The 23,876-nt window shown below is 60.3% G+C and overlaps 1 protein-coding gene across 1 annotated transcript; it reads left to right on the plus strand.

The window, feature by feature from the left end:
* Positions 1-502: 502 nt before the first annotated feature.
* LOC309853943 (uncharacterized protein) lies at positions 503-10,176 on the plus strand (the record flags this gene model as incomplete). Its single annotated transcript, XM_082712541.1, has 8 exons — positions 503-1,349; positions 1,717-1,899; positions 4,020-4,364; positions 5,422-5,546; positions 8,824-8,882; positions 8,937-9,123; positions 9,259-9,395; positions 10,173-10,176. The coding sequence occupies 8 exons, from the start codon at positions 503-505 to the stop codon at positions 10,174-10,176; spliced, it is 1,887 nt and encodes a 628-aa protein (XP_082568667.1).
* Positions 10,177-23,876: the final 13,700 nt, after the last annotated feature.

Below are 23,876 nucleotides of genomic sequence, written 5' to 3' on the forward strand. Positions count from 1 at the left end.
GCTTTCCAGGCAAGGATTTCGAAAGGTACTGTTTGGGCCGATGGCTAAGGTCAGGAGGGAAACACAGAGGTACCCCATGAAGAGTAAGCTGGGAGACAGCCAGAGGGCCAGCAGGAAGGGCCCTTCCCTTGCCCTTCTCCAGCCCAGCCTCCTAAGATATACGGCCCCACTTGCAAGAGGACTGGCCCCACCCCCACGACATAGGGCTCTCCTCCACCCCCACCCCAACGCCTGGCTCCACCCCTAGGCTATTTGGCCTCACCCCCAGGACACACGGCCCCACCCCAGGAGGCATGGTGTCTCCTAATGGACCCTCCCCTAGGAGGCCTTGCCCCGCCCCCAGGAGGCCTGGCTCCACCCCCATGAGGCCTGGCCCTGCCCCCAGGACATATGGCCCTACCCCCTAGGATATACGGCCCCACCCTTAGGATATGCAGCCCCCCCCCCCCGCCAATATATGACTGCCCCTCCCCCTCCCTCCCCCAATGCCTGGCCCCTCCCCATGGGCATATGGCCCCACCCCAAAGAGGCCTGGACCCCACCCCACAACATATGGCGCCCCCTCCACCCCCACCCCGAGTGCCTGGCCCCACCCCCCGGAGGCCTGGCCCCACCCCCCGGAGGCCTGGCCCCACCCCCCGGAGGCCTGGCCCCACCCCCCGGAGGCCTGGCCCCAGCCGTGGCTCTTCGCGCTGCATCAGACCTGCCCAGCCCCCGCTCTGGCCACCCCCACGGGGCCCTTTCCTCCCTGCCTCCTTCCTGGACGGCTGCAACTGCCTCCCACCTGTCTCCTAGCCCCTCTCCTCCCCCCTCTCACTCCCAGGGTATGTCACTCACCCCTGCTTACGGCCGGTGTGGGGTTTGTTGCCTCCAGGGGCAAGGACCAGGCCAGGGCGGGTCTCCGCAGCCGCAGCACACCGGCAAGCCGCCCACCTCTGCTTCCTTCATCTCCGCGGGGGTCTCGGGTGTCCGACCCCCGCGTCCCTCTGGCAGCGGCCCCGCCCCACCGGACCCAGCCCCCTGCCCCTCCTTCCCTGCGGGCCCATTCAGGGAGGGAGCCCTCCGCGCGGCCCCTCTCCCGGAGGCCTCGCTCCTGGGAGGCCCGGGTCGGTTGCTCCGGGGCTGTCTGCGGCGTCCCCGGGCTGCCACACGGGTTCCCTGGGTTGAAAGACGGTATCAGTGCGGTGGGCGAGGAGATGGGAGGCGAGCAAGACCCGGTTTCCATAGCAACGGACAGGCTGCAGCGCCCAGAACTGAGAGGACAGGGCTTGTCCCGGGAGCAGATTCGGTCCTGGGATTTGAGCACAGAAGGACCTTCAGATCCCGCTACTTCAGAAGTTCTCAACAGGGTGAGTTCCCCCCAGGGGACCTTTCTGGGGGGTCACTTTGGTTGGGTGGCAGGTGCTCCTGGCGTCTCGTGGACAGGGAGCGGGACACCACAAAACAGCCTGCAGTGGGCCCGGGGTAGAGCTGCAGAGCTCTCCCGCCTGGCATGCCCACGGGCAGAGGTGCAGAAACCCCGATGCCAGTCAGGCCGTGTTCTGGGTTCGAATGTGCTCTACAACCTCTCCCCACCCTCTCAGAGCTCTTTTCCCATAGGTAGTGACGGAGGGCTCACTACCTATGGGATCAGACCATACAAGTTGAGGAGCAGGGGCACTGGTGCCAGAGCTGCCGGGACCCCCGGGGGAAGACGTTGTGTGTGTGTCTCCACAGCAGAAAGGCGGCACCCGCTTGCACTGAAGCTTCACGAGGAACGAGCCCGGGCAAAAACTAAGACACCAGCTTCTGTCCTCAGATTCTCCAAGGAAGAGGGTCCCCCAGAAACCAGGGGTCCAGGGGGAAACTCAGGGGTCCTGCTGGTTCCTGGCCCAGGATCTCTCAGCTTGTGCCTGCAGGGTGAGTGTGGGGATAGGGGGCAAGAGATCTGCGTTTCCAGAAGTAAAGTGTCTACGGTACTGGCATCTTGTTTGTGATACGCGTGGCAAAGTACTTAGGGGGAAAGGTACACACACTGAAATATGTCCAAAAATAAGAGGATGGCTGGGGAGGTGGGGTTAGATGGACCCGTGCTGGCATTCGCAAGCTTGAGTCATGGGTTCCTGCCAACCCTTGGTTCTGTCTCCTGTAAAGTGGGGATGATCACGGTACCTGCCTGGAAGCTTGGGGTGAGGATGGCATTTCTGAGGTATCTGCACGGACTCTGGCTGATATGCCCATCTGAAGTCTCCATGGGCAGCGAAGTGGCCTCTTGGCTAATCCCGCTGAGGCTGGGGGCTGGGATTCTTCTTCCCATCTACGTTTACAGACCTCTGAAGTCCTTCCATGAACCCCAGAGGAATCCCTGCCCCAGTGCGAATCAACCCTCGCTGCTGGACTGGCAGACCCTTGAGCCTGTCCTTGTCCTTCCCGAGCAACGAGAACTTTTAAACCTTGCAAGCCCAGGCGGCAGCGGGACTGTCTGGGCTGTTGGAGGCGACGGCCTTGGCTCCTCATCCCATCCCAAGTCCCAGCCTGGAAACTCTGGGGGTCACAGACTGAGGCTTTGCTTTCTGTTCTGTCCAGGAAGGAAACAGGGCCAGTCCTGAGCCGAGAACAGGGCAGTCGGGCACTCAGACCCCGTGCCAGCCGCTGGGCGGTCTTTTAGCGGCTGGGGAGAAGCTAAGCTATTTCTGTGCCTACCGTGTCCCCAGGGCCCAGCCAGCCAGGAAGGCCACTCAGGGCCAGGCCCGTCCAGTCATCAGCCATGACACTGGTTTTCCAGAAAGTGTAGGCAAGATGGGAAAACGCTGTCTGGCTGGGAAGCAGAGGTGCTACCCGGCTGTGAGTGAGTGGCCACGGTGCCCGGGGAAGCTGGGTGTGAGCGATACGGCCCCAAGCTGGTTGGCAAGTCTGAGTGTATGGGCAGGGCTGTCGGCCACAGAGCAGCCAGCCCGTCCTCCCCTCAGACAGAGCAGAAAAGTGAGGGTGTTTCAGGCAAGGGAAGGGCCTGGACACAGGTGGGGCGTTCAGCAGCAAGGACAGAACCTGGGCCAGGGCGGTCAGGCCCTTCCTGGAGGCAGCAGGCCGGGCCGAGCATGTGGCCTCGGATTCTGGCTCCGGGCTTCAAAGCCTGCTCTGGCTGTGCGGTCTCGGGCGAGTTGCGAAACTGCTCTGTTTCAGTGAGATGGGGATTACGAGAGCATCCAGTCTAAGGGCTCGGCCGGGAGCCCATGTGACAACTGTGAGGGCACAGTGAGTGAGACAGGAGCGTTAGCGCCTCTCGGCCTCGGTTTCCCCATGTAGGAACTGGGAGAGCAGACTCTGTCCCATCCTCCAGAGCCAGGTAGAGCGGATGTGACCCTTTCCTCTTGTCTGGGGACGGCGTCCAGGTCCCTTCCTCTCGGCCCTCTCTGAAAAGCCCGTTTGATTCGTGTTTGTGTGGGAATCTTCCATCAAAGACAGGGCAGAGAAAGAGGCGGAAGCAGCCCGCCAGGGGCCCGCCCCTCATCTCCCACCCAGGCAGGGTCCCCGCCGTCCGCACGTCCGCACCGAGCACGCCCAGGCAGCCCTCCATCCTGTCCCACTGCCCAGAACCTCCGCAAGGGCCTGTCGGCACTGTTTCGTAATCCTGGCAAACACTGGCTTTCCCTTGTAACATTTATTTGTGCATTTATTGCAAAATTGTTATCTTTCTCCTCGTAAGAGGAGTACGGACTCATTGCAAAATATTCAGAAAATAAAAAGTGTGATGACGAGAGAAGGAAAAAAGACGGCCCCTAACCCTAATACTCAGGGGTTGTCTCTGTTGACCCTGGGCGCTCACCGGGCCAGCCCGATGTTTAAAAACCATCCCTGGGGAAGGGTGTTTGCTCACTTATTTACACACTGAAGATCCTACCTACATGTGTGCTTGCTGTGATATCTCTGACTTTAAATGCACGTACACACGTGGGTGTGCACACACATATCCACACGTCCATATATGTGCACGCGTGTACACGCAGTCATGTTTTGCCTTCTTGCATGGTCTCACACAGCCCCCGCGATAGGAGAGCAAAGACATGAAAATAAATCGTGTTTCGAAGTTCTGCACATACTCCTATCCGTCGTTAAGTGCCGCAGCCTCTGTCCCAGGACCCTGCAAAGCTGCTGGCCCCCCACCGCGGCCCCTTCCTTCTCCCCAGGCGGGCAGGGGACCGCGCTTCCAGAAGGCGACGGCTGCCGGCTCCCACGTCCTTTGCTGACCGCCTTGAGCCCCACGCGCGCCTGTGCAGATCGACCCTCGCCTGAATTCTTTGAACTTCCCGTTCGGTCTCTGGGCTCCATTCCACACTCCACGTTCGGAAGCTGGTTCAACCCCGTCTCCGCTGGGGGGCAGCCAGGTGGAGTCCGGCTTTTCACAATCATTGTGAAAGGCTGTGGACTCTCCCTTGGGTGTGCCTTGGAGAGGGCTTCTTGGAAGCGACATTGCTGGGTCTCGAGAGCACACGGTAACATTTCTGGCTGCGTCTGTGGACGGTCGGTGACGCTCTGTCTGCAGGAACTGCGCAGATGACTCTACCATCCCCTGTGGCTGGACGCGTCTGCTGTTCCCAATACTTCCCGTGATACCTAACACCGGGGGGGAACGTCTTCAACCACAGAGTGGCTTTTCTGTCTGGGACTGCTCTTTGGCCGGCCTGGCTTTACCAGGGTAAAGGGACCCAGAGGCCTGTGCTGGATGGTGCGTTTAGAACAGCCATAGCCGCCACAGTTTACACTGGAGTGACAGATCAGATGGGAATAACTGCTTTATTTTGTGGTCTGCGTGTCCACGGACAGCAGGAGGACAGCGCCCCATGAGACGCCCAACAAGTGGGTCCTACAGAAATATCTGACCTTAAAAAAAACAACAAAAATCGAACTTCCCTCCCCTGGGGCTACAGCTGCCTATTCCCGCTACAGACGGAAGCAGATACTTCTGGCCGCAGAGGGGGCCCAGCAGGCCAGGCCACGCGGCCCTCCCCTCCGTGGCGCCCGGCGCTGCCATCCGTGCCCTCCCCCCATCAGACGACAGGCCCCCCCCACTTGCTCCTGCCCGTGCGCACCGTTGCCCTGGGGCGTATGGTCAGACCCTATCCTCGCATGAACGGATTCTAAGGTCAGTCTCTGAAACTGGACCTCTGACACACGTTGCGAGAAAATCACGTGATCCCCCGCATGCTGTCGCCTCCCCCCACTTCACCCCGACTTTGGGAGCCTTCCATTTGGATTCCGTGCATCCGAAGCTAAGGCCGGCCGTGAACCTCACGCATCTGCTCATCCGCTTCCAAAGCTCCGCCGGCAGAACCTGTGTCTCTTCAATACTCAGGTTTTAACCCTCCAGCTGTGCGGGAGCTGCACGCGTGAGCCCTGCCCGCAGGCGGACTTTCTTCTCTCTTGGCCCTCGGGCTGCCCCAGGCCGGCCCCTCCTGCCTGAACCGCGGCCCGCTCCCCTGCGGCCCGCCAGCCGCTCACAGGTGGGAATCGAGGAGCCGCCGACCCTCGGCTCGCCCACCCGGTCTCGGCTGCACTGCACACCCACAGTCAGGGTCCGCCGCTCACGGAGTACCTGCTCTCTCCGCGCGGGACGGCCATGTCTGGGGTCATCCTAACAATGGCCCTGTGGGCCAGCTAGGACTAGCCCCTTACAATGGGACAGCGGAGGCTCCAAGGGCACACCCCTGCCTTGCAAGTGGCAGGCACAGTACCCCTCACCGTGCCTCAACTTGGAGCGCCACTCAGGTGTGTGCTCAGAGCATGCACGGGCTGGGGTGGGGGACGCACTGGGACACGTGTGCGCGAACACGGCAGCTGAGGGGTCTGCATCCAGCCGCCGAGCTGAGATCCGGGCGAGTCTGGCTAGAAGCCCCAGAGGCGCCCGCCTGGTTTGACCCCACCACGCCAGGTCTTGGAGGAAAAGGGGGTAGGGAGCCAGCCTGCCCCTCGGGGCTGCTGTGAGCCAGAGGCGCCCTCCCGGTCCTGGCGTGCCCTCCACATGAGCAGCGCGGGGTGGCCACAGCAAGCGCCACAGACCAGACTGTGGGGCTGGGCACAAAGAAGTCTGTTCTCTCCCATTCCGGAGGCGGGAAGACTGAGATCAAGAGCCACTCCCTCAGGCCTCTCGAGGAGGATCCTTCCTGCGGCCCCGGCTGCTGGGCTGCCGACGCCGGCTACAACCCGGGGCCTTCCTCCGCAGACGCGCTCTTCCAGCCTGTGCCTTGTCCCCACAGGGCCTCTCTGCTGGGTGTGTCTGTCTCTGCGTCTCTTCTCCTAAGGACATTTGACATGGGATTTAAAGCCCCCCGACTCCATCCGGCAGGACCTCACGTCTCCAAAGACCCACACCCCAGCACCAGCTGGGACTCGAACGCGTCCTGAACGCACCACCGCCCCAGCACCGCAGGTGAGGGCTCGCGGAGGTGCCCACGTGGAGGGGCCCCAGGGCCTTTGCAGGGTGTCTCATGTCCATCTGTGTCCCCATTCGTGTGCACTGGGACGTGCTGCCTGTCCCCGACACAGGGAGACAGGAGAGACCAGGCGCTAACGAGGGAGCACAGCCATGACCGTAAATCCCAGGGGGGCTCGGGGTCAGCGGCGCGGGGGGCTCCCGTGCACACTGGGCTGGATGTGGGATGAGGGCACTGTTCCAGGGCCAGGCACTTCCCACGGGACACGCGCCCGTCCCGTCTCCGGGACGTGAACTCCGGAGGGAGCCCTGCTCTGCTCTGCTCACCCCTGTTCACGGTCCCGGGCATGGAGCAAGTCCCCATGAACACTCGGCCCCTGTGGGAATGAATTCCCTGGTGTGGAAGGGAAAGCCTCGGAGGCAGGAGAAGTCCTGCCTCAGTTTCCCCGACTTGCACACACAGGGTTGGGCCCAGACCCGGACATCCCACTGCAAACTGCCTGGGCAGCGCCACCTGCTGGACGGACCAGGAAGTGCACCTGGCAGGAACCTTCCTGAAGAACTGGGGGGCGTGAGGTCCTGGCGCCTGGGGCCCATCACGGCCATCTTCCCTGGAAGGCGGCTCCTAAGGAGGCCAGCGATCCTGTTCCTTGGGCCCCTCTGCCTCTAGCTACCAGAGTGGCCCGTGCCCAGTGATGGGGACCTCGGGGATGGCCCCCAAGTCACCGGCACTGGGGGGCCGGCCGCTCAGGGTTTCCCACAAGTGGCCTCGGGGCTCAGCCTCACGTTAGCACACACTCACACACTCACTGTCACATGCCGCTCACACTATCACGATGCACGCGTGTTCACGCTCAGACTCACACCGGCTCTCACGTGTCACACGCTCACCCTCGTCACCCACACGCGGTCACGCACTCACATACGCTCTCACACCCCGCACTCGTGTAAGCACGCCCACTCACACGCGCCCATATATGTGCCCCTGTGTACACACCCTCCGTTCCCCACCAACACTCACCCCTGCTCACATACACACCCCTGTCCCCCTGCTGGGCACAGTCACCTGCACTGACACATACACTCGCCCCCGCACGCACACACTGCTACATGCTGCCTCCCACCCCGTCCCCACCCGGCCTGAGCAGCGGAGCCCCACGGACGGGGCGGGTGGAGCGGGGGGGAGGATCTGGCTCTCAGCACCGCACACAGCTCCCGGGTGAGCCCTAGACCACCTTCCCTGGGCTTCCTTTCAGACGGCGTGCAAGCGGCTGTGCCACACGTGCCCTTCAGCTTTTCTGACTCATTATGGCGGGGGTTTACCGGCTTTCATTCATTCATTGTCAAGTCCCCAGGATCCCACTGTACAAATGTACCATAATCGAGTGATTCATTCTCCTGCCCGTCGACGCTCCAGGCTGCTTGCGGTGACAAACAAGAACACCGTGAACTCTGGTGCGTGTGTCTTTGCACACCGGGAGCAGTCTCCCATGGCCTGCCCTCTGCAGAGCACTCACCACCGGGTCACGGCGTGTGCGTGGCGTCTCTGCGGCGGGGACGCCCGCGGGGCCTTCCTGCTGAGAGTGCCACATGCCTACGTCCCCCATCCTGACCACGCCTGGTGCTCTGCCCACCTGCCGGGCGTGAAAGGTGGCGCGCTGTGACCCAGCCTGTGTGTTCCTGCGGGCCGGCGAGCCCCGCAGTGTGCAGCCCTTGGGGTCCAAGCCGCGTCTTCCACTTGCCCGACCGGCCTGTGTGCTTTGCTCGTCTCTCCGTCTGGTTCCTTGTCTTCCCCTGATGGGTTTTCCAAAGTCCCTCAGATGCTCTAGATGCTGCTCTGTCCCCGGTGGCTTATACCGCGAGTGACTTTCAGTCCGTGACTTGTGTCTTCACTTTGTAGTGGAAGTCTCTCCATTTTAAAGATTTTATTTACTTACTGGGGAGAGAGAGAGAGAGAGAGTGTACGCGCGCCTGAGCCGGGGAGCGGGAGAGGGAGACGCAGACGCCCCTGCTGAGCAGGGGGCCGGACAAGGGGCTCCATCCCAGGACCCCGAGACCGTGACCTGAGCCGACGGCAGATGCCTAACTGACAGAGCTCCCCAGGGGCCCCCAGAAATGTTCACATTTTCGATGTCAAAGCGACCAATATTTTCTTCCACAGTTTGTGCGTTGAGGACCTTGCTAGTTCCTTCCCGGCCATCAGGTCAGGAGGCTACGGCTTCTTCCCCCAGGGTTGTGTACATGCTGCTTTTCGCTGTCGGGCCCCTTTGGAGGTGAAGGCAGCGAGTCGCCGCAGAGTCCAACGGCGGGGCCCCCGTCCCCCGCGTCCGCGCTCTCCGCCTCCAGCCCTCCTCCCGTGCTCCCCCACCCCGTCTGCTCTCTCGCCCCCACCCCAACCCTCGTCTCTCCTGCAGAACAGGGCCCTCCTCCCCAGGCCCTTCGCCCGCACCCAGCTCCGGGCCAGGAAGTTGAAGTAACGCACAGGCGCTGTCACTTGCTCGCGCTGCGATTTCGGCCGCATCCTCAGCCCGCCGCGAAGCTGGATGCCAGTGCCCACCAAACCCCTGCTCCGACATCCTCCACCGAAACCCCCTGCCCGCCCACGCTCCACCCCGCCCACCCTGCTCTCCGCCCTCGGAGCTGACCGGGACGTTCTGCAGAAACAGCCCTCCTTGCTCTCTGGCTTCCGGAGCCCAGGGGGTGCCCGGTACCAGGTAAGGGGAAGGCGCAGGAGGAGGCCCAAGGGTCTCGCCCTCTGCGGCCTTCCCCCAGGCGGCGTCCGGCCAGGTCTCCCACCTGAAGGTCACACCCTTGAAGGCGATGGCTTTGCGTCCCCCCCCACGTTCCAGCCCCAGTCCCCTGCACGCCCCAGGCCCAGCGTGGGTGAAGCTCGGCAGCTGTCCACGTGGGAGCACTGCGTCATCGTGGTGGCGCTCTGCCTGCCACACCCCCATAAATTATACCCCAGAAGCCCCTCCCCGCTACTGTGGGTGTGCCACAGCCACCCTCTCCCCATCAGAAACCCCAGCTGCCATCGGTGGAGACAGAAGCCCCAGTAAAAGTCAGAAAGGCAGAGGCAGGCAAATGCATCAGCGGGTTCTGAAGACAGTTTCACTGGGGGTGACCGGTTGGGTCGCTGGTCCCCTGTCATAAAGACGTGTGGGGACGGTCAGCACACTCCAGGGTCAGCCTGGCTACCAGAGAGCCAAGCTGTCCCCTCCTGAGTGCTGCTGAAAGGGGCTGCTCGGTGGTGAAGGGGACGGGTTCGCAGGAGGGCGTGGTGGCCCCGGTTCTCCCCAGAACTCTGTCAAGGTCGGAGCTGGAGCCTCCTCCCACCCCCAGCCTGCCTGCTGGAGAGTGAAATTCCCTCAGAGAGCAGTGACAGCCGCCAAGGAGGCATAGAGGGGACAGTGGGGGAAGGGCACAGGCCTTGACGTTAGCCTGCCCGGGCCGAGTGCCTAGCGCTGCCGCCTTCTAGCAGGGTGGCTTGGGCAGGTCCCTCAGCCTCTCTGAGCCGGGTGTCCCGGCCTGTGAAGCGAGGGTGGCATTCCTGCCCGTGGAGAACTATTCAGACGTGGCTCTGGCCCGTGCACACTGTGGCACACTTGGTTATGGTTAGCGTGCGTAGCCGCGGTCGGGAGCGTTCCTAGGATTAACACAAGAACACCATTGCTGGCTGGACACCATCTTCGAACATAAGAAAAACGTGCATCTATTTTGATGTTGAAACCGCTGACTACTGACCGCTACTGCTTCGTCACAGGTGAGGACACTGGGACCCGAAGAAGGGGAGTCTCTTGCTTGAGGTCCCACAGCAGTAGCAGACATGGGTCTGCAAGAAGGGCCTTCTGAGACCGTTTTCAAGCCTCGTGCTGTGGCAGACACTACCACGGCGCCTGGCCGTGAACCACGTCCTGTGGGATCCCCCCCTTCAAGTGTGGGCAAGACCTGTGACTTGCTTCTTAAAAAAAAAAAAAGATTGACTGATTGATTTGCGAGAGCAGGAGGAGGGGCAGAGAGAGAGGAGGAGAGGGTCTGAAGCAGACCCCGCACTGAGCGCAGAGCCCAACGCGGGTCTCGATCCCACGACCCCGAGATCGTGACCTCGGCCGAAACCAAGAGTCAGACGCTCAGCCCGCTGACCCCCCGGGCGGCCCCGTGACTTGCTTCTAACCGGCGGAATGTGGGGCGCCGCTACATTTCATCAGGCAAAGCTCTGTCTTAGCAGGTGGAGGGAGACAGAGCCTCCCGAGGGCCTCGCAGAAATAAAGGGCCGCGCTGGGGAGGGCCGGGATGGAGCCGGGAGGGGGGCCTGAGCGCGGCCTCCGGCGCAGCCCGCGATGAAGTGAGAACCTGGGTCCTTCAGCCGCAAGGAAACCAACACCGCAGTGACCTCAGTGAGCCTGGAGCCAGCCTCCCCGGCGGAGCCTCGGATCGAGAGCGCGGCCCAGCCGACGCCAGGACTGCAGCCCACGGCGAGGCCCGGAGCAGGGACGCGGCGCAGCTGGGCCTGGACTCCTGACCCACAGTGACTGGTGTTTGCGGCCACGAAGCTCGCCACAGTTACGTGGCCTAGACATGAGCACCCACGGGCCTCCCGAGTTCTTCTAAACGTCCCCCCTTCCCTGCCCACCGCGAGCCCTCAGGCCTGCGCCTCTCCTTTGCAGCAGTCATGTTCAGGGCCCCCGGTTCTGAGCGGGCCCGTGGCTCTCCCAGCAGAGACCCCACTTCCGACAGGCGCACGCGGCTCACAGGAAACACCACACCACGGGCCTCCTTGCGGGGAGACACAGCCAGGGGACCGGGTTCCAACCAGGGGCTTGAGCAGAGGTGAGGCACGCCGCTCCCGAACGCTTCCCTGAGCCTGGGGGGCGCCCGCCCTCGCACCCCCTTCCCGCTGGCTGGGGTGCAGCCCGATGTAGGCCAGCCCGATTAGGCACCGTGTGCCCCAGGGAACGTGCCCCTTCACCTACTCCACCTGCCGCTGGGAGGTGGCCCTCCACCTCGGCCCTCTCTGGGAACACCCCCAGCGGAAGACAGAGCCCTTGCCCGGGGCCACAGACCCCAGTGTCCCTGCAGAAGATGAAGGCCCAGCCTCTCCACCATGCCTGGGACACCTCCAAAGGGCCACCCCAGCCTCAGAACTGAGGTCTCTGCCTGGCAGCGCCCGGGGAGCCCTCTGTGTGCAGACCTCCCCCAGGGCCGGCCTGCAGCCTGGTGAACACGTCAGCACCAGGGGACTCGGAGAGTTCTGAGCGAGGAGAACCTGAACCTGCTGCCCTGACCTTGACATGAGAGAGGCAGAGAGAAACCTCCTCTGATGCTCTGCTCCTCCTCCTCAGGGTAACGCACCCGCCGTGCATACCAAGTGCGTCTCTGCCTCCTGCACCCACAGGACTGTGCTCTCCGACCAGCCCTGAGACATCCCACGGGCCGGCTCACACCCCGCCTGCTGCGTGGCCTTGAAGACTCGCAGGAGAAGACAAGGAGGCCCTGCCTGCCCACGGCAGGATCTGCACGGGCCTGGGAAGACGTGAGTCTGGTCACAGCGAGACAGGTGGCCAGCAGTCAGAAGTCCTGATGAGCAGCTTCTTAACAGAAATGCGGCTCACCCGGGAAGCACGCAGCTCATGCGGACCACGCGGTCCCTGCCGGGGCCGGGACTCCAGCCGTGGGATGACGCGCAGAGCTCACACGGCTGTGCGGGGAGCGACTTGGGGGGACCGCAGAGGCCAGCATGTTGGTCCCTTGTACTTCCTTGTTCACGGAGGTCCCGCACAGATAGGGATGGTCCCTGAGCTCGGGCAGAGCCGCTGGGAAGCCGCCTGTCGAATTCAAATACAGGGACCAGTTTGGTTCAGGGCAGAGGGTCTGGCCTCCTGCCTGGTTTGGGGGGTCCGTGCCTGTCGTTTCTGTGAACCCGGGGCTTCAGTGAGCTTCCATCTCCCACAGCCAGGCCCGTGGGGACTGTTTGGAGAATGTCCTGGGCTCCTGCAGGCCCTCTGCCCTCACCAGTGGGATGCCTGGGACTTTACGTCACTCCAAGACACAGGCCTCCTCCCCCGTGGCCTCCTCCCCCGTGGCCTGTAACCATTTCCCCAGGGGACGACACACTTACTAGTCACCTGAAAACACATCTGCACATTACGTTCTGCTTCTGGGCGACGCGTCCTAAGGAGAAACGATCGGGGAGAGTGAGCAGGACCCGCATCAGAGGAGACAGCTCTGTGCGGTTACAGAAACACACAGCAGCCACGGCCACTGATCTGGGCACACCTTTAAAATACAGTGTTGTGGCACCTGGGGGGCTCAGTGGGTTAAGCCTCTGCCTTCAGCTTGGGTCATGATCCCAGGGTCCTGGGATCGAGCCCCACATCGGGCTCTCTGCTCAGCGGGGAGCCTGCTTCCTCCTTTCTCTCTGCCTGCCTCTCTGCCTACTTGCGATCTCTGTCTGTCAAATAAATAAAATCTTAAAAAAAATACAGTGTTGGGGCACCTGGGGGGCTCAGCTGGTTGGGCGTCTGCCTTCAGCTCAGATCATGACCACAGGGTCCTGGGATGGAGCTGCTCATCCGGCTCTCCGTTCAGTGGGGAGTCTGCTTCTCCATCTGCCCTGCTTGCGCTCACTCTCTCACGCCAATAAATAAACACAATCTTTTAAAAAAAATACAAAAAATAAAATAAAACCTCCTGTTAAGTGAAAAAAGCGAGGTGCCTCAGGGTGGATAGAGTGTCTGTATTTTGAAAGAGGAAGGACAGAACTTCCATCGTGCGCGTCAGGTCTCCACCCAGAAAACCAGTGGAAACTGCGGCGTTAGCAAAAGCGTCTAGGACAGGGAGTGGACGCAAGCGTGCGTGGGCTCGGGTCACTGACTCCGAGGGGCTTCCACCAATCCAGGAAGTAACGTGTGGACCCCTGGAAGCCTGCTGCAGCCGGCCTGGGGTGAGGCACCGGCACCTTGAAAGGCTCCACAGCTGACCAGCGCTCGCCAGGCTCGGGGACCTTGTTCTGGACGATTTCATCCCCAGGTCTGAACAAAACCTACCCAGCAGCCAGCCGCTGAACACGCGGGCGGTGCTGCTTTCCGGGACCCGTGCCAGCCCTCCCCGGAAGCACGATCGAAGGACTCCTTTCATTCCTGGTGACCCTCGATGGTGTGTGTGAGCTGGGGGCTCCCGGCTAGAAACCAGCCGCCTTCACCAGCCTCCGTGGTCCCTTCAAGCCCAAGCTTGCGCCACATCCCGGTTTCCACAGCAACAGCAGACACAATGGTTTCCGTGCAGTTCGGGTCTATAAATAATTTCTAGATCGCTCATTGAGGTGTGAGTGGGGTGGGCTCGGCAGGGTGGTTTGTGGTGGTGGCAGGCCGGGCCACCGTCCACGGGAAACGGGCAGTTGAAGCAAGGTCATAGCCGTCTTCTGTTCCTCTGGGCCGGGGCGGCCCAGCCCCATCCGCAGCAGTTTCTGCTTCAGGGAACGTATCTGGGGCTGCTCCATCTTGTCTGCGAACCCCAGAGATGTTCCCTGCCGAGCCGGCTGCCTGGGGGCAGGGGGTAACATAGGTGTTCAAAACCCCTTCTGGGGGCACCTGGGTGGCTCAGTGGGTTAAGGCCTCTGCCTTCGGCTCAGGTCATGATCCCAGCTCCTCGGATCGAGCCCTGCATTGGGCTCTCTGCTTGGCGGGGAGCCTGCTTCCCTCTCTCTCTCTCTCTCTCTCTCTGCCTGCCTCTCTGCCTACTCGTGATCTCTCTGTCAAATAAATAAATAAAATATTTTTAAAACCCCCCAAAAAACAACAACAAAAAAAAACAACCCTTCTGCCGACCTGGGGACTAAGGCAGGCTCAGAGGGGCACGGGCACGGCTGTCGCTACTCCTGAGCTGGCAAGGATCGTGCCTGTTGACTTCGGTGAAGACCCAGAAGGACCTCGCGTTTCTCTGGAGCGAGGGGTGGATACCCTCCGCCCAATTCCCGGAGCCCAGCCGCCAGCACGTAGAGAGAAAGAAGGGGTGCGTCTGTCCGAGGGGATCGGAACAGGCTCTGGGATGAATGAAGCTTTTTAAAAAGAACAAGGTGCACAGATGCTCCTATCTGTGTAAGAAGAGACACGCGCCCTGTTGTAAACACGCACCTGTGTGCACACACGTGTTCACGGGCACACGTACACACACGCGTGCGGGGAGAGACCATCTCCGCAGACACACACAAGAAGCGGATGACCTCGCTTATTAGCTCTGGACAGGCGGGTCCAGAAGCCTAAAAGGTGTCGGGTAGAAGGAGACGCCGTTTCGAGGCTAACCTCTCTGGAGCATCACGTCTGGTTTAATCATTTGCATACATTAATTTTTCAATTAAAAAAAAAACAAAGACAATGGCAGCGTGGAAAAGAAGAGTGGAGGGCAGCCGGGAAGGGGGCGGGAGCCGGGAAGGGGCAGGGATCGCCCTTCCTCTGGCTTGCAGGGGTGCGTGGCTGGGAGCACGTCCACGTCGAAGCCGAACGTGGCTGAACGTGCAGCCGTGATCCCAGCGGGAAGGAGTCCCTGGGGGTCCCGCCCCGAGAGGACCAGAGGCGTCGGACAGCGTGCCCGCTCCCTCCGTCATGTGAGGACGCACGGGTGGTCGGCAGTCTGCATGCCAGCGTCCTCCTCGGAAACCGTGACCTTGAACGACTGGCCTCCAGCACGTGCCGTCCCATTAAAGCAGCCAGGGGACGCGAGCAGCCCCCACGGGCAGGTGGGGAAGCAGAGGTGTGGGGAGGCTGCCGGCCATGGCCAACACCGCAGGCAGGGGGTGGCCTGGGAGGTGGGCTGGGGAGCCCAGCCTTTAATTACACAGAGTAGGACGGGCTTTTTTGTTTTAAACCTCATCGGGCAACATGTTAAGAAATATGTTAAGAAAAGCTACCAGACCAGAGAGAGAGCACGTGAGACTCTGTGCAGCAGAGTAACCACCCGACGGCGTCCAGTCCCAAGTGCCCGGAACACGTGAGTCTTTACCTCTCGAGGCAAAGGGGCCCGTGTCCGTGTGATGAAGGGTGTTGAGATGAGTGCATTGATCGTTCCGACAATCAGGAGACGCATAAATGCAATTTAGGGACAGGAGAGGCAGGCAGGGGGGTCAGGTAGGGGCAAAGGCGCTAGGCCACTGGCTGGGAAGAAGGGCGGGAGCCGCAGGCCAGGGAGCTCGGCGTCTCCAGAAGCTCCAGGGAAGCCTGAGCACACGTCTGCCTCCAGAGGCCCAGAAGACACCAGACCTGCAGCCCACTGTAGACTTGGGACCTCCAGAACTCGAATACGAGGTCTGCGGCACTCTAGGACAACAGCGGTAGGAAACTGTTGAGAGGAAAAGCGGCAGATTTGGGGGGGGCAGGTTATCAAGGGGAGGGTACGGTTGGGAGAAGGAGCTGAAACTCGCAGGCCTAGGGACCCGCCCCTTCATGAAGTGATCAGGCAAACGTGCAAAGAAAGGGCTTTGGTCCACACAGTGTGGCAGGAGCGATGTGTAACCTCTGACCTCAGTTTTGAGGGGCCCTGCGGTCCCCGCTCCTGCTCTCTGGGACGGCCACAAGGAGTCCCAGTCTGCAGAAGGAAGATGAGGGCACGGGGAGCAGAGGAGAGCTGAGCAAGCCACAGCCACCGCCAGACCTGCGGCAGCGGCCACCTCTGACCACGCAGCCCCGGGGGCCACCAAACCACTACAGCACGGGAGTGATCCCACACCGTCCCACGGAAGAGTCACCGGCTGAGCCCAGCCCAAACCGCCCTGCCTGAGGGTCAGGAAGGTGTAAATGCTGGAACCAGAAGCCACCCCTGCGGGCACCTCCCGCTCATTCTCCACCTCTTCTGGCCTCAGTGCCGCCGTCGCTCCTGCCCGGGTCAGCACCACCACCAGACAGAGCCCCCGTTGGACCCGCTCATCCTCACTGCCAGCCTGGGGTGGTGGGTCGTGGCATCACCATTCAACAGACTGGGCCCCGAGGCCAAGAGCCCAAGATCCAAAAGCTGGTGGGAGGAGGGAGTGGGCTTCAAACGCAGATTACTCTGACACTGGACCCCCGGCACGGCGCTTTCACTGGTCTGCTCCATTCACTCCCTCATCTCAGATAAGTTTATCCAGAGTCTTTTCTGTCCAGTGCTTGGAAAGATGGACGAAAGGACGTGGTCCCTCTGTGAGCAGCTCTTCGAACAGAGTCGCCGTCTTCGGGGACGCTGGGCGTTCTGTTCGTTTCCCTGATGAACGCGGCGTGGACGTGAAAGTGGCTGTTTGTTCTGGGGATGAACTGATTGTGCTCGGCTGTCACACAAAACTCAGCTCCGTGGCTTGTCCAGCTAGGCTGTCATTCTTCTTGTAAGACCCTGAGGACAAGAGTCCTGGGTGGACAGCATCAGGAAGGGGTCGTCCGTGTCTCTCTGCCGCGCTGTCTGTTCCCAACACGGGGTTTGTGGCCACGGGCTTGGCTTCTGCCAGGCTGGTCCGGGTCACGTGCCCACGGCCGGCCCGATCCCTGCGGCTGGAGCGACAGTGCATCACGGCTGGCCCAGCCTGGGTCATGGGCTTTCTCTGTGGTCAGAGGATGGGGCTGTGAGACAAAGAGGTGCCGGGAGCCAGGGAAGGAGTTACAGGTTGTGTTTTTCCAACATTACTCCCCAAGTGCACGCTCTTCTACACTGGGAGTTCTCTGCTCCTCCCAAAAGATGTGGGGACTAGATCTCTTTCCCTTGAGTTGGAGCGGGTTTGTGACCGTGGTCAGAGTAACGCTATCCCAGATCTGGCACTGGGTCATAGAGGTGATGCGCCTTCCACCCGGTTCTCTTGGGATGCTAGCCCTCAGAAGGCGGCCCCCATGGAGAGGTCCCATGCTGGTGCCTGGGTGAGGCACCGCGTGAGAGAACCTTCTGCAGATCTCAGCTCCCAGCCACGGAATCACCCTCGGGAGCCGAGCTGCCCCACCTGAGTCCACACAGAGCACAGCCCCGTGGTCCCCACCAAGCCCCACTCAGAACAGACTTGTCACCATACTGCATGATTTCCTTTTTCCTTCTGGAGACTTAGGTTTGAGGTAGTTGGTGAGGCGGTGTCAGAGAAGGAGAAGCAGAGCAGGTGAGCACGGGTGACGGACAGGCGAGCTCAAGCACATCCACTCTCCTGGGAGGTGGGGGCCAGCGGTCGGCTGGCACGCGGAGACAGGCACGCATGAAGACGCCAGGCTCGCTGGCAGCAGAGCAAGGGCGCGGGGCCTGAGTGGGCCTCTGGCTCGCAAACGTGAATCTGAGCGGACTGTTGGGTTGCAGGCTAGCCGGACTGGAAGAAACCCAGAGACGGTATTTCCGGGAGCGGTGGAGAGTGAAGCATGGGATTCGTGAGGCTAGCACCAGGAAGCGTTTGCTCCCCAGCCGGCCGTGCCTCCCCTCGGCCAGGTGCAACCACACCCACCCACATTCCTGCACCAGCTCTGGCCTTGGGCACATCCCATCCTGGGGACCAGTGGCTCTGTGATGGACCGTGCCCTGGGGCCTCTGCCTAAGTCCAGCCGCTTGCCGCTCTGTTCCCGTGACTCTAGATCCGAGTTTTTAATTATTGGACATAACCTTAAATCTTAAACTCTTACCATTCCTAATTCTTTTTTCTGTAGACTTTTTAAAAAGATTATTTATTTATTTATTTATTTATTTATTTGACAAGGAGAGACAGAGAGAGCACAAGCAGGGAGAGCAGCAGGCAGAGGGTTCTCTGCTAAGCAGGGAGCCTATTGTAGGACTCGGTCCCAGGACCCTGAGATCATGACCTGAGCTGAAGGCAGACACTTAACTGACTGAGCCACCCAGGCACCCCTGTAGGTTCAGGTTTTTACTAGTCATATCATCTGAGAGTACTGATGGCTTTGTTTCTTCCTTTCCAACTCAGAGTTTTTACTGTTTTTCTCACTCCCTAGGCTGGTGACTGCCCCCACACAATGTTGAAGGATCCTTGCCTTGCGCCTGATTTTAAAGACACTGCTTTGAATGGGCACCGCTAAGAATGGTATTTACTAAAGCATTTTCGTAGGTGTGGTATATCATACTAAGAGTTTAATTGCGTTTTTTTTAAGACATTAAAACAAATTTTTAAAAAAGATTTTATTTATTGGACAGACAGAGATCACAAGTAGGTAGAGAGAGGCAGGCGGAGAGAGAGGAGGAAGCAGGCTCCCCGCGGAGCAGAGAGCCCGATGTGGGACTCGATTCCAGGACCCTGAGATCATGACCTGAGCCGAAGGCAGAGGCTTAACCCACTGAGCCACCCAAGTGCCCCTAAAAAAATTTTTTTTTAACTTTTTATCTTAAGCAGCTCCATGCCCAACGTGGGGCTTCAACTCACAACCCTGAGACGAAGAGCCGCTCGCTCCACGGCCCGAGCCAGCAGGCGCCCAAGTTTACTTCTGTTCTTCATTTCCCAGTTCTCAAGCTAAAAGGAGGCTGAGTTTTAGCGACTGCTGTTCCTGCCTCGGTGTCCTCCTTCCGCTGCTCCTGTGACGACGGACATAGACTCTCACTTATCAACGGTCTTGTGTCCCTGCTGTAAACTCACATTTGTTCTGAAGTGATGCCATTTTATAGATCAAAGACGGGGTTGGCCGGTATTGTGAGGCTCCTGGGTCTGAGCTCATGGGTGGTGTGGGCGTCTGATTTTCCTTTCTCACACGACCGGGGTCTGTGTCCTTTCAGGATCGGGATGACGGCGGCCTCAGAGAACGAGTCTGGAAATGTTCCTCCTCTTCTGTACTCGCTGGAAGAGTTTTTCCGACCACGGCGGTAGACTCGAAGCGTCCGGTAGAGCGCCGTCCGTGAAGCGCCCTGGGCCCGGGCTTCTCTCTGTGGCAAGATTTGGAATGAAAGTTCGGTACCCTCCGGCCGCAGGACTGTTCCCACTCCCTCCTCTGTGAGCCTGTTTTGGCTGGTGTGTTTTTTCTAATACCGTCTCTGTTTCTCCGCCGCTGCCCGAATTGGAAGAGCCCTTGGCCGGCCAGCTGGAGGGCACGGTTCAGCGCCTGCATCCGAGCGGCCCTTGACCGGGAAGCCCAGCCTCCTTCCGCTCCTCTCTGCCTACGTCGGCATCGGAGTCAGGATGAAGCGGGCTGCAGGCCGCAGAACATTGGGCTCAAAATGGCTTAAACAATGAAGAATTGTGGCGATTTAATGGGAGCAGTCCAGAGCTGGGCAGCTGCCAGGCTGGCTGGGGAACAAGGGTGCCCCTGAGGACCCCGGCTCTTTCCTTCTGCTCGTCCCCGCACCTTCGTCTGCACGTGGAGTGTGATGGCGGTTGTCGTCAGAGGCATCATGTATGGGGACGTGGAAACACCCAGGAACAGGTGTATCTTGGGCATTACAAGACTTATTACAGGGGGAGGGGCGCCTGGGGGGCTCAGTGGGTTAAGCCTCTGCCTTCGGCTCAGGTCATGATCCCAGGGTCCTGGGATCGAGCCCCACATCGGGCTCTCTGTCAGCGGGGAGCCTGCTTCCTCCTCTCTCTCTGCCTGCCTCTCTGCCTGCTTGTGATCTCCGTCTGTCCAATAAATAGATAAAATCTTAAAAAAAAGACTTATTAGGGGAAAGGAAAGCATTTCCCCAAGGTAGCCCCACACTAGGCCTTACTTTCTGCAGGGTCAGGTCTGACGGAGGTGTCCACTTCCCCAGTGGGCGGCCGGCCCTGTGTGGCTGGAGTTGGGGGGGGTGGACGCTGAGTCAAAAACCGCGTCCGCTCCAGTACCTTTGGGCTTCGCCCACAGGCCGTCTCACCTGAGTCCCTCCTGACCTCTCTGGACAGAGCGTTCGAGCACCCGCGGTGTGCTGGTTAATATTTAACAACAGGCTCTCAGGGACGGGGCGGGGGGGGGGGGGAGCCCTCATTTGAAGGTTTGCAGATTTCCAGGGTGTAAAGACTTCCACTGATCTCAAGCTACCGATCAAGGTCATTGACGGCAGAGCTGGGAAGCTGAAAGCCGGCTCCAGAGGGGTCCTCCCCGAAACCCACTGGACCCTACAAATGGGAGTGGGTGGAAGGGGCACACCCCGCCCTCACCGGAGAGCATCACGTGGGCTTTAAACGGGCTGCCCTCGGATGCATGAGAGCATGTGCTTAACACCGCCTATGGGCTAGTCGGGTACAAAACCCTATCCTGATTCCTCCTAACCGTCCACTTGCTCACTGAGAAGGCAGAGATGCGGAGACAGCAAGACGCACAGAGGCTTACACAGAACTGGGTCCCAACCCAGGCTTGTCCCATCCGTGTCCTTCCAGCCCAAGCAAAGGCCCAACGCAGAAGAGACTCAGCTCACCCGCGTTCAGCACCCAGCATGCGCCCGGTGGACTTCCACCAAAGCGGAGCCTTACTGTGGGGCAAAAGCAAGTGTCCAGCCGGTAACGAATGCCCCAGCAGAGTGCGGTCCACCCAGGGGAGAGCCGCTCAGCCGCGAGAAGTAGTGACGTCCTGCCTCGGGCCGCCCTGGGGATGAACCTGGAAGGTTTGCCGAGTGAATGCGGTCGGTCATGAAGCCCCAGGCGATGGGCTCCGCGCACACGAAGTCTGCAGGGACGGAAAGTCGATCGGCGCTTGCCAGGGGCTGAAGGGCAGGAGGATAGGGAGTGGCTGCACGGATTGGGGGCTTCTCTTGGGGGTGATGAGATTCTGGGAGCAGGTAGCGATGATGTTTGTGCAACTGTCTGACTGTCCTGAGAGCCGCCGGACGATAAAGCAAATAAAGTACAGGATTGACCGAAGAGGGCCTCCGCGCACGCGCACACACACACATGCACACACACACAACCGTGCGTGCGCACGCCCAACCGAGGCCTTCCACAAGCCTCTCGTGATTACTGAGTGGAAGTGGCCCAGATGCCCAGGGTCCTGGGCTAAGGAAGCCCTTGACACGCATGTTTCCCACTAAGTCCGTCAGTGCCCTACAGCTGGGTCAGATGGTTAGCCCATTCCACAGGTGAGAAAATGGAGGCTCAGAGAGAGAGGAAGCCACCGGGTAGTTGACAGCAAGAGTCAGGACGTGGACCCTGGTCCGTCAGACCCCAAACTTGTGTTCCAGGCGCTTCCCGGTCACAGAGTGGTATCTGGGTTGCCGCAGGGTCCCTCTGTCCTCCTCCAGGATGCTGGTTCGGCGGACTCTGCACCTCCCAAGGCTACCTAGCCTAAGATCGGCCTCCCGCCCCTCAGCAGGAAAGACTGCGTGCTGGAAGGAAGGGCCCTCTGTTTTGGGAAGGAAGCCTGGGGTAAGGGGACAGGGTTCCCGCGTCGAAACTCGGTTCCGTGGCTACAGCGCGGGGCTACCTCGGTGAGCCTCCAGCCTCCTGTCACTTACCTTAAAAAAGGAGGGACCTCGCATATCACGGGTCCTCAACAGGGGCACTACTGCCCCCCAAGAGTATTCTGGAAATCTGTAGGGGTTCTATGAGTAGGACCGTTCCCAAAAGGGAGAATCCCCCAACCTCTCCAGCTTTCCAGGGCCCCCCCGACCTTCGTGGGCATGAAAAAGCCTCTTATGATTTACAGGTCAAGAAACTAGCTCCATGTCCTGTGTGTCTGCTTTTTGTAGGGCTGTGATGGACACGGGGCCGTCCGGGACCGCGATGACCACGCAGTGAAGGGGAAACCTTCCCTTCTGCTCGGACTGGGCCAAGAGTCGGTCACCATTTTGGACGATCACACTGCCGGCAGCAATGCCTTCATGGTGTTTGAGCCTCCGTGGGACGTACCGGGGTCACCAAGCTTCCCCCTCCCATACAAGCGACGGACCACTGTGTCGCCTAGTAGGGCCAGCCCCAAACACCTGTCTTTGAAATCCATACTGCTTTATTTCAGATGACTTTTCCTTTGCGTTACAGGGAGGGGCTCATGTGGGTTGTTTTTTGCAGTGGGTGTCTGGATAGATTAGGTTTCCTCTGAGTTTCATTTCAGAATAAGAAAGGGAGCATTCACAAACATTTTCAAGGTGTTTGGCGGGGCTGAAATAGGTCTGGGGACCACTGAGCTCCGTTGGATTTCTTCGGCTCCCTGCCAGCTTCTAAATAATGAAACCTGACCTCAGAAAACTTTTCCCATAATTCTAACAAAAGCGAGTGCGGGGTGCCTTTTAAACAATTCCGAACCCGTCTCTGCGCCACCGCGGCTCACATGCGTCCAGAAGCTGATTTCAATGCGCCGACCCCACGGACCCTCAAGAGGCTTCCTTCTGTCCCCGCGGAGACCACCCGCCCGTCGGGGACCCACACGCACAGCCAACTTCCTTGTGTGCTTCCTTTTCCCCTCAGGAGAGGAAAAAGCCGACACGTCGCACTCAAACTCCTTCCATCATTTCTCTGCACCCTGGCAAGTTCAGTGCCCGCCTGGAAGGTTCGCCAAAAGAAAGAAACAAAATAAAAATGAATAGGAGACGACTTCCAAGGAAGCGCTCAGTGACAAATTTTGCTGTGCCCGAGGGAGTTCACGCCGGGCGACGTTCCTTCCTATTAATCACTGCTCCCAGGCTCGGCTCTGGTCGCCTCTCCTCCAGCTTATTGTGTCTGAACGGCAGCTAGCGGAAGGGCTGGGGCACCGCCTCCCCATCTGTGGGGAACAGAATGTTCGGAACGGGTGGTGTCGGGGATGCCACGCGGAACGGGCCGATGTGTCGGGGAGAGGAAGAAGGCAAACGGGAGGAGGTGAGGAGCAGAATCCACCAGAGCCACCGGGAGCCGGCCACGAGGAGGGGCGCTCTGAGCGGAAGAGCGTGGCCCCCCAACGTTCGCATCTGCCCGAAACCTCGGAACGTGACCTTGTTTGGAAACAGGTGTGTAGCGAGGCCAGAAGGAGGTCGTATGGGATCAGGGCGGGCCCTAGTGTGGGTCCTCTTCTTGTAAAAGGAGGACAGGACACATATACGGAGGAGGGGCCGGGCGGCAGCAGAGGCAGAGGGTGGAGGCCACAAGCCACGGGACGGCAAAAGTCCCCCGAAGGAAGAAGAGGCAGGAAGGACCCCAGCCCCTGCTGCCCCCAGAGGGAGCACGGCCCTGCCCACACCACGACTTCGGCCTCCAGACTCCGGGACTGAGAGGACACGTTTCTCTGGTCTGAAGCCCTCCGGTTTGTGGTCATGTGTAAGGCAGCCCCAGAAAAGTCTTTGAGGGCTTACAATGAAAAACCGAGAAGGTACGTATTGTGGACTGAATGTCCACAAGTTCTTCCGTGGAAACCCTACCCCTGGTGTGACAGGAGGAGGTGGGGCCTTCGGGATGTGCTAGTTGAAGCCATAAGGATGGGGCCCCGGGAATGGAACCTGTGCCCTTCTGAGAGTTAGGAGGTGCTTGCTGCCCCCGCGCTGCCCCCCACCACGTGAGGATACAGTGAGAGGCCACCCCCGCCCCCCCGGGCGGCACTCTGCCTCCGGAACTATGGGAAATGAATGTGTTGTTTACAAATACCTCCACACCACCCCGGCTCAG

Source organism: Mustela nivalis, assembly GCF_964662115.1.
Source record: "Mustela nivalis genome assembly, chromosome: 18".
Lineage (NCBI taxonomy): Eukaryota > Metazoa > Chordata > Mammalia > Carnivora > Mustelidae > Mustela > Mustela nivalis.